Below are 10,661 nucleotides of genomic sequence, written 5' to 3'. Positions count from 1 at the left end.
TACACTACATCCCATTTCCCTTTTACAAACACTGATTGTTACACCCACTGTAAATGTATTGGCATCACTCCCCGCCGGGTAACTTGGCTTTTTCTTAAACAATAATGTACTGGGGCCTCTGTAGTTTAAAGCTACTGAAAACGTTTTTGTACTTGTTTTTGTATTTAATAATTAATTAAACAATTAATCAATGCATGTATTATTTTAACAGCCCCACAGGAAACTACATCAACACAGTTCCTGCTGGAAAAGAATAAGAAAAAATAAAGCTTTCATAACTATAGTTACATTGCACGGCAGGTATTAAGTGATCTAACGTATAAATCAGTAATAATAGAGAGATCAGCAAGAACAAATACCTAAAACAAACAATAAGCAATCAATACGATATACAGTACAGTCAAAGGAATCGTCATCTAGACCCACTCCTTTAAAATGGCTTGTTAAAAAGTACAAAAATGAATATTTGTAAAATGTATGCTTTGAATGTTTTCAAAAATCTGTTTTGACTCTCCCATAGCCTGTGTTTGCAGGGACCAGGAGATCAGTCAACAAAGGAGCAGTCCGAGATTTCACACTTTTCATCTTTTTATACGAAGCCTCGTGCTCCGAGCAAGGCAGTTTTAACACTGTAACATCACACAATAATGTGACAACATACGCCACGTTACAGAAATGTTTAAATTGTTCAGGGTTTGGTATGCAATCCTGCTGTTGTAGTGTTGAGAAAATAACCTCTACTGATGTATATTGATGTATGCTAATACTACAGTATAAGCAGCATATACCGTAAAGTATGTGTACTCACAAGGGGAAAAAAAAAATGTTTGGAGATAAACACGTAGAAGATTGATAATTTAACATAATGCACTAATAGGATTCAATTCCTGTAACGGACGGCCAAAAATCAATCTGCGGCATAAAAAAGTTAATGCTACAATGTATCCAGTATGTGGTGCTAAATCAAATGTTCTATTTTTATTACAAGCAATCATATTTGTGTTATAGTAAGGTTGATTTAAAAATAAAGTGTAATAAAAAATTTAAATACATAAACAATCTGCAGTATTCACTTCAAAATGTGTCAGTAATACTGAGATATTTACATCTCAATCATGTCCTGCACATCTCAATTATCATAAATAAAATTTAAAAAAATTACTTTGGTTTGTTTCTACTGTAGGAACATCTTGAGTAGAAGCCATCTTTGCGTTTGTAAAACTGGATGTTCCCAATAAAATGTCATGTGGCAGTTGTGTGTTGAATGCCACAACAACGGCTACAACTGTGCTTGGAAGGCCCTATACTGTAAGCATTGTACTGAGTCAACCAATCAGCCAGTTCAATAGTACGCTGCAGCTCTCACAGCAGTCACATCTTGTCATTTGTATTGCTTGCTCTACAAGGCGCTCACTTCATTATTTTAATGAAAATGGCAATGCAGCATACTGTAGGTAATTATTGATCGATATCTGTTGAGCAGCAATGTTGTAAATGTGAAGTTGCATCTCGGTCAACAAAGCACATCAGTACGTTTTTGATCTTTTTATTGGGTCAGCTTTGCAGGCCTTTGGGAGTCTCTCCTGTTTCTGTCACAGTTAAAGCTGCTCACACCTCTCAAGGTTAACCGCGTGTTCTTTTCCCCCCACTAAACAAGCCCCTCATTTTTCTTAGTTACTTGTCACCAGGATATTCCTCACAGCTGTTGACGAGTCACTGCTTTTATTAGCAAAGGCTCAACAGACACAAATTCAGCGGCATTTGTGCTAGAAAGAAAGACAGGGTTTGGGGAGAGACTTGACAACTCATATTTTTAAAGGTATTCTCAAATGTAACAAGAAAACAGTTTATTACTGTTTAGCAGTATATGTCTCAGCATGTTGACTAATGAAACCCACTAGGTTAATATTTTACACCATGGTGCATTTTGGAAAGCACACCTCTACAGGGCTCTGCTGAAACAATGGATGTCATAACATACCTAGTTATGTTATTAATCTTTCCTACCTCCCTAATCAATCTGATTATTTGCTTGCAAACAGCGTAATATATTATGATGTTAAACGAAAGACCATATTTCATAAAAATACAAAGGGCTGCTGAGGGATGATGTCTTCTTTATAATAGTCAGTAATACAAAATAAAAAAAAACCCAGTAATTTCACAAAGCATGTCAAAAATGTGATCTCTATAATATTTTTTGAGAAAATCTATTTAATAATGACTAGGATATTGTATTCTAGCCAAGCTAATTATCAAACATCATTACTGTTTGTAAAAAGTATGCACATGTGTGAATTTATACTCAAAGATGATCTAAAAAATAAAGATATTAAAACTTGGGAAGTTATGCTTTTTTTTTCCTTCTGGCATTTCTATTGGCTAAAAATCTATCCATAAGAATATACTTTCTAGTTAAAATGGATGCAAAAAAATATGAATACTACCTCCATTCTAACAACAATTAGCAGTCAGAGGTAAGCGATCTTACCAATAAAGATATTTTTGTTAGCTTCCAGTGTATAAAATTAAGTAAAAAAAAAGACACAATAAAAACTTTGCCACCAGACACAATAAATAGATAAATAAATATGTATTAGTTGTCATGATGCACGTGCATCAACATATGAAATGAAATTAATTAGTAAAAGAAAAGGAATAGGCAAATGTATGTTAATAAACGATAATAATAAAGTAACAGACAAACTAACATTAATAACCTGTCAAACTAAATTAACACCGCACCCCTACACACGTTAAGACATGCACATGATTTAACAGAATGGTGAAGCAACTCACCAAAATTGGAAATACCAATTTGTTCTGATTGAGGAAATTTTCAAGAGCTCAAACAATTTCCAACTTTTTGTAGCACATGCAATTTTGTAGCGATGAGGTGCACTCGTGGAAATCAGAATCCAAAACGAATCAATGATATGACGGTGGAAAGATTTAATAAACCAATCAGTGTGTCGTGATGACAAGTCGCTTTTGAAAAGACTGTATAAACCATTTTAATTTAAGTTTGATGATGAGTGGAAACAGGTTGCACTAGTGATAAGCCTCGTAGTGGCAGACCACCGGCACAAACCGAAGTTGTCGCTGAGATCAGCCGTGAAGTAGCAGAACAACCCAGCACAAGCGCACGTGCTGTCGCTTGCTGCTTAGATTTTCCCAATTCAACTTGTAAGGCTCTTCGTTCAACTCAGCGGATGTTTCCATACAAGTTGCATCATGTTCAAGCATTGACGTGTCGATTTTGTGTTGCAGTTCTTGGCACGACTGGGATTGGATGACCAGTGGCCTGCTAATATCCTGTGGACGGATGAAGTGCACTTCACCCTGTCTGGAAACCCATGTCATTCCTATGCTGCAACAACGAGATGTGATAAACACTACAGTCCTCGTGCAGGATGGTGCGCCACCGCATATTGGTAACCAGGTGAAACACGTCTTGCAGGAGCACTTTCAGCACATCATTTCACGTCACTTTCCTTGTGAATGGCCACCTCGTTCACCGGACCTTACAGCAGCGTATTTCTGCTTATGGGGGTACCTGAAGTCACACGTGTACTGAGGGAACCCTTGCACAATTCCGGACCTTACGGATGTCATTGTCCGGGAGGTGGCTAGCATACCTGATGAGATGCGTAATGCTGCCGTAATGTCCGTTGTCACACAAATGCAATTCATTCTGGATCACGGAGGAGCACATAAAACACTTGTGATTATCAGAGGTAGCTCAAAGTGGCACCTACTACTGACAAAAAGGAATAACTGTGGCATTTGCATCCCCATGGATCCCTTAGCAACTGTATGCAATGTCACCTTCCTATGCCCTACCATTTGTGAGATATGGTGCGCTGATGTAGTAAACTTACTTTCTAATCGCCATGTATATCAACTTTGCTTATAAATGCTTCTGCGCATCTGGCAGGGAGGTAGCCCTGCAAAGGGAATTAGTTTCGTTTTGTGTTTTGTTTATATTTTGTATTAATAATTGTCACTTCTTACCATGCAGCTCGGGTGCTCAGCGAGGACACACTGACAGCCAATTGATTGATAGGGCTCGGTCATGGTTCGGTTGACCGGGAGTCCCTGATTGGCTGGAGGTGCGTATCCTGAGTTGCTCCCTACCATAAAGGGGGTTGCATTGAACACTCTCTCTCCTCTGCCAAATCGGCTCTACAGCACATCTGCTGTGTGCATCCAGGTCTGGCTGACGGCATCGCCAAGCCTGAAATATGACAGAGAGAGAATACAAAACCAGGAAAAACAGCAACAAGTCAACGTGTGTGTGACTCGTGATCCTCAGAACTGGGATGGGTGCATGAATACCGGGATCGCCAGAGCAGAGATCGCCTGGAACGTGAACCAAGACTTGTGGTGTTTGTAGTAGGGTGAGTTTATGGGATCCGGTTGCCGATCCCTAATAGTATAGCGAGGGTTCAGTACAGCCTTTTAACAGCGGGAAACAGGTTGCACTTATAGTGGAGATCATGCACGGCCCGAGCTTGGCCACCTTTTATTTATTAGCACCTTTTATGTGTCAGCAGTGAGTGTTTTTCTCCCACACTAGGGATACCATTGCTGGTACCCTAGTGGTGGCCACATACCACAGCACTACATTGTGTAATTATAAATAAATCTGCATGCCTGTGCAGTGTGGAAACATCAAATAACTGTTCTGTGTCCTTACCCAGTGAATACCCACAACCTTTAGAATGAACCCTTTCACAGCATCCCAATAACTTTGCTGCACATAGGACTCAGAAGTCAAAAAATATCTAACACAGGGTGTGAGTTTACTGTGTACTATTGCGGTAGGGTAAACTGGCTTCACAAAATGAAAATAAGAGGATTGTGAGAAAGTTGTTTGTACTAAAGAGAGGTAAGACAATGCTTTTTAAGTCATTCCCCTTCAAAGCTTACTTAGGTATACAATGAGAGTGCGATTCTTTCTGAAGTACAAGAAGAAAGGCTTACTAGCCCAGTTTACAAAAAGTGCAGCTCACCATAGGTCAGGGGTATAATCCATTTCCAGACAATGCAGAGCAGCCCAGCTGCTTCACCAGTGCACTTTACCCGTGGCTTCTGTTGTGTCAGCCTTGTGTCTCAACTCCACTTTGTTCTTTTGACCTCGCTCAGTTTAGACGTCTAGATTAATTGCCAATTAGGACCAGCTACAGTCATTTGAAATATGGTCTTTGGTTTGACCCGAGCTGGGCAGAGACCTCATGAAGATATCTCACATACCCTGAGGACACGCAGCAGCCTTGGGGTTAGTGCTGTGGACAGAAAGGCAAGATATCCTGGGTTCAGACATTTCAGAGAAATGTATGACCCTAAACAAGTCCACCTCCAAATAGCTGTGAAGCTGGATAGAAGCATGATGCTTCCACAAACTAGATATCCCATCACAGTTGAGCTGTACTGTTTGGAAGGACGGTTCACAGAAGCATATGACAATCAATTTATGACCATCAGGTGTCTGTTTAGTTCAGCACTACAACATCCTTTATTCATGTTTACATAGTGGGTGAGACGCTTATTATTTCTATAGATGATTTCTGCTAATTTTTACTATCCCAGTTATTCTTTGTATTAACTTTACTGAAAGCCTGTACTTTCTCATTATAAGTCACGTATGAGAAATCATTATGCAGGATTTGTCAATCTTGTGTGTACAGTAAATGTCATCCCATGTATAGAACATATGACACTTTTATTTTTAATAGAAGTTCATGAGTACAATCTTTTTCTGTTGTGATTTATAAAAAGGGTGTCTCTTAGAACAAGATTTTTTTGCACACTTTGAGCAGAGGGCTTCGGTCCCTTGCCCAAACCACACAACATCTAAGGTATTCACAAATCCTGAGCTAAGCCTAGTCATTTTGTTTAGCTTGTCCCTTTGTTGATAAGATAAACTCCCCAGTTTCATCACAAACCATTTTGTTTTGAGTGTTTGCAATGCGCTGAATCGCTATGTTAACTTACTGCAAACTTTTATGCAGTATGCCTCTTTGAGAACGGCGTTTACAGTATGCCTGTTTTTGTCCTAATTGCTTTATGTTGTTACTTACCGCATCACTGACCATTTGATGTTCTTGTCCCAATGAATAATATCTCAGTTAAACCGAACTGTGGAAAGCAAACACAGTTGCAGCGGCAGAAAAGAGTCAAACCAGAAAAAAATGAAACCATGGTGTTCAGAATGTATAGGATTTCAGGGTACCACAATAAAGGTAGCCACATTTTCACATTCACATTCAGTCATGGGCCCCGGAATCACGTTCAACACCAGCAGTTATCTAAATGCAGAGGTTGCGGCTTCTTGCAGTTATTTAATACTCTTGGTAGATGCCGTGATACATTTCTCTTTATTTGCTTTTCAACTCATATTCCCTGCCCTGGATAGCCTAGCTTTTATGTAACATTTAATTTAAGTCATACATATTACAAGGACCTGCTTTAAGAGGATTGTAACTTGCTCCCTATAGTAAACCACAGTAAGATGCAGTATCTTGTTTACATCCTGGTGGATAAAGAAAGAAACTCATCCTTCCCACTAGTTTTCTGATTTCTAGTGTGTTACAAAAATAGTTATTAAGCATATATTATATATTTATAACATATTAATAAGCAGCACCTTACTATAAAGTGTTACCACGCTTTTTGCTGCATTACAGCCTTTCATTAATTATTTTCTTTATTTTAAGTTTCCACTGCATTTTGTTAATGGTACGTGTGCACTACACAAACCTTAAGTGTATTTTTATTTGTTGCTGTTCTTGTTCTACGTTTCTTAAATGCAACTGTTCATTTTAAGTTACTTTTTTTACACAACAGTACTCACACGTTTGGTCACCATCACAACTGTTTCAAGAAACTGGGGTTCCATATTCTGCTGATGTTAATATACCTCTCTGCACTTACAAGCACTTTTATTCGATCAAATTGTTACCGACCGTCCTTATCACACTTCAGTTTATTAAAACATGTGATATGCTTTTTGTTTTTATATACACACTGACGTCATGTCGCATTCGTAAATATTGAAACTTGCTTTTAAAGGGAGATGCAACATTAAAAATAATTCGCAGTCTGGAGCCCTGCATCATAATTTCTCATTTCTCCGTAATTCAGTGGTACAAACAGGTTGATACATTACAATGGTGCGATTGAGGGAGCATTGTGTTTTAAAGAATCATATTGTCATAAAGAACTGTTGGTGCATACCAGTAGCAAGCCAGTAAAGGTATGCGTACTACAGGTTGAAAACAACTGGTGTAGAGCACATTTACCTGTCTGACTTCTCTACTCCTGTAAGGTTTATCAATGAAGGTAAACATGGAATGAACTACTTTGTTACGCTCTAAGGATGAGACTAAAACATGTTTCAGATTTTGACAATGCTTACCACGTATCTGTTCTAAATACCCACATTACACACTACATTGAATGTTATTGTTTAGATACAATACATGCCACTAGTATTAACAGAGATCAACCAATTGATCAAAGTACCTTCCCTGGCGAGATAGCCTCAGATGCTACACCAATGTTCCACGATGATTCTGGAAGTATTCTGAGCTTCTCTATCTGTGTATTCCTCTATGCCTGATATTTATACTACAGTAGGCTCAGATCATACGTAACTACAGTTTGTTTTTGTTATCTTGTGGCGGTAGCCACACATAGTGTTGCAGGAAACGCATCACCTGCTTATTCCTAATTCTGAATAGCAGAGCCTGGCAGGCAATGTCTTTGCCTTTTGATTATTAGCTCCTTTTTTGTTTGCCTTATGTAGTTATTCCTGTCTCTTATTTTCTGAGCTTTTCAGGGCATCTATATGTATTCATTCAATTGGTTTGTTGTACCTGTGAGTTCTGCACTACCCTTATACTGGGGGTTTTATGGTAATTACTTGTGCTTGCTCCTGTTTTCCCTCCACTAGTCCCCTGATGGAGGCAGGCCTTCAGTTCCTGTTTCCTGTTTTAGGGTGTTTTTTTTGGCATGGGATTTTTCTGGGACATTGTTTGTTTTTTTGGTGATTTATATATAATAGTTTTTTTTTCTGATCGGGACTGTTATTGTTGTTTCTTTATTTCTACTACCAGTGATATTTATTGTCTTCCTGAAAGTTTGCTACAGGATGTTACTCAGACAACTTTTGTTCATTTCCTCAGTAGCAATAAATTATTTTTGTTAGCCTCTGTTTGGCCCCTTTTCATAATAATTTTCTCGCTGTGGCAATTGACTGCCATTATTAGTCAATTTTGTTACAATCTCACTAATTCACAATAGAAATTACTTATTCACCTGTTACTCCATTCAAGTGCAACCAACCGCTAACTACTCTCATTCCAAGGTTACCGTGGTTAACTGTTTAATAGATTTTCCTTCATCATACATTTTTGCACATGCTTCATCTCTCCAATCATTTTAAAGTTAGCTTAGCGATTCTACTATGCCTCTACTAGTCATCACCAGCAAAGTGGTTTAACATTACCAATACATTTACTCTCTGAACCTGATCAGTGAGGTTTATAATCGCAAGAGGAAGACCTTTAAACACTGATTAACACTTTCCACATCTGATTTCACTTAAAGAAGGAAAATGATCACCAAACGCTGGAGTTAATGGCTCCCACTCATTAGAAATGCTAATTATTTTGCATCCTCACGTTTTCCAGATTGTAGATAAAATATTTCCACTTTTGTGTAGCAGCTTTACTTCATCAATTTCAATTGGTTAAAGGCAGAGAGATATTCAACACAGTAACTCTTCATACTTGCCAACTCAAACATTGATGCTCTTCAATCATACAGCATATAACTTAATAATAAAGACGCACAATTAATTTGAATCACTTGCAACTGCTATGCAGCCAAATAAACACTCTCTCTGTCGCCTCACCTCATCCAACCAAAAGATATATGCGTCTTTCGTCACTGTGTGGCTGAAGCCGCATTTTGTGTGCTGGACTGCCGCACATTACAGACTGTGAGCAGGAATTCAGAACAGGACTCTGGAAGGTGTTTGCCAGCGAGCAGGAGGAGGCAGATCAGAGAGAGTTAACAGCTACAGGCCAGATCTAAGTCAACACGAGAATCACATTCCTTGGCCTTCTCCGCAGATCAATATCTGAAATAATAAATTAGATCCCAAAGGGTTCTAGCACCACAGAGAAATTCCTCAATTGGTCTTTGACTCAATAATGTAGGTAAGCGCTGCACTGTAGAACATCTTTAACACACCATAATAGAAAATTAATGGTGCTCGAATCAGCACTGAGGACAACAGAGGGTTACCTAATAAGACCAGTTATAACTGTCATCTGGCAACAAGATCTGTAAAATATCACAAGTGAAGAGAGTGAATGAGAGAGAGAGGGAGACAAACTAAGAGAATCGTCAACCCTGCAGACTGCACAAAGAGTACTGAAATTACAGTATGTGTAATGAGTTTGGGTGTTATTAAGTGTTACAGACACCCAAACGATTAAGAATGAAACTGTAATGGTACATACAATGTCAATAAGACTGCATTGCGGTTATGTCTACAGAATGTATGAAGCTCATATATCAATGTGCTGTAATAACACAGCAATAGTCAAACCGATTGCTTTGAGCGTACTGGGAGGCTGTAAAGGAAAATGATTAAATGAACTGATAGTGATCTATAAAATTTGTATTAAATAATGTATTTTCAATGAAGCTCTTATCTGTGTGTTCATCTAAGTTCAACAAAGTCATATGGTTTAACGGTATCAGGCAATGCCTGTGCACATAGCCAAATAGAGGGTTTTCCAACATTGAAAAGTCATTATGTTATTATGGGAAATGTTGAACGGACATGAAAAAAGAGTTCCTCACACTACTAAATTTTAGAGACACATTTGCGAGCTCCAAAACAAGTTTATTTTTTTCTTTATTGCAATGTAAGTATTTACTTTTATAACTTGGTTACAGTCATAAAATAAATCAAATTAGAAAAAACCTTAGCAGTGGATAATGGATTCATTTATGCAAAAACGTACAATTAAAATGCTTTTAACGGAAAACTATGTTATACAATGAATGCACTAGATATTGATTTACCCAACACTCGAATGAACTTGCTGTAACTATGTATGCAATATGTAAAGTAACATGACATGTGTTCATCAATGGAATCAGAGAAAAACTTAAGTGCTTGCCTTTTGGTAAAATGTAAAACGAGACAGATTTAATATTTACACACTTCTCTGCACCGACAAGTCAAATCACTGAAACATGACACAATAGGATTTTGCAGTCACTAAACACCACAGTGGAGCAAACTGCAGTATCAGTCTGAAGACATTATGTCGACTTACCCACAGGCAGCCACCTTCCCATCCTCTAGTGCAAAAAGAGTATGGCGTTCCCCGCAGGCCACTTGCTTTACTTTGTGAAAGACTAGGGTCCTCAATAAATGTGGCATCAGCTGCAAAAAACAAAGTTTGCCATGAGATCTGGAGATTCCTGCAGTACTTCCATCCCTGCAGCCCTTTGATTTACCTCTCTGTATTGTATATTTCCACGGTGGTTCCGTGCCAAGGTAAAAATGGACCTGTTTCTCAATGCAGTGCTCTATATACCTAGCTTGTGTTTGTGTGAGTATGCCACTAAGAAAA

The 10,661-nt window shown here is 38.3% G+C and overlaps 1 protein-coding gene across 1 annotated transcript in view; it reads right to left on the bottom strand.

Annotated features, from left to right (window-relative positions):
* LOC117404139 (uncharacterized) overlaps positions 1 to 10,661 on the bottom strand; it is a 428,486-nt gene that overhangs the window by 312,436 nt on the left and 105,389 nt on the right. The window contains exon 5 of the mRNA XM_058987371.1: positions 10,362 to 10,471. Coding sequence (XP_058843354.1) covers positions 10,362 to 10,471 — 110 coding nt within the window. The remainder of the gene's footprint in view (positions 1 to 10,361; positions 10,472 to 10,661) is intronic.

This window comes from Acipenser ruthenus, chromosome 2, assembly GCF_902713425.1.
Source record: "Acipenser ruthenus chromosome 2, fAciRut3.2 maternal haplotype, whole genome shotgun sequence".
In the NCBI taxonomy this organism is placed as follows: Eukaryota; Metazoa; Chordata; class Actinopteri; order Acipenseriformes; family Acipenseridae; genus Acipenser; species Acipenser ruthenus.
The sequence above is the reverse complement of the archived record's forward strand: the minus strand, read 5'-3'. Positions and strand labels throughout refer to the sequence as shown.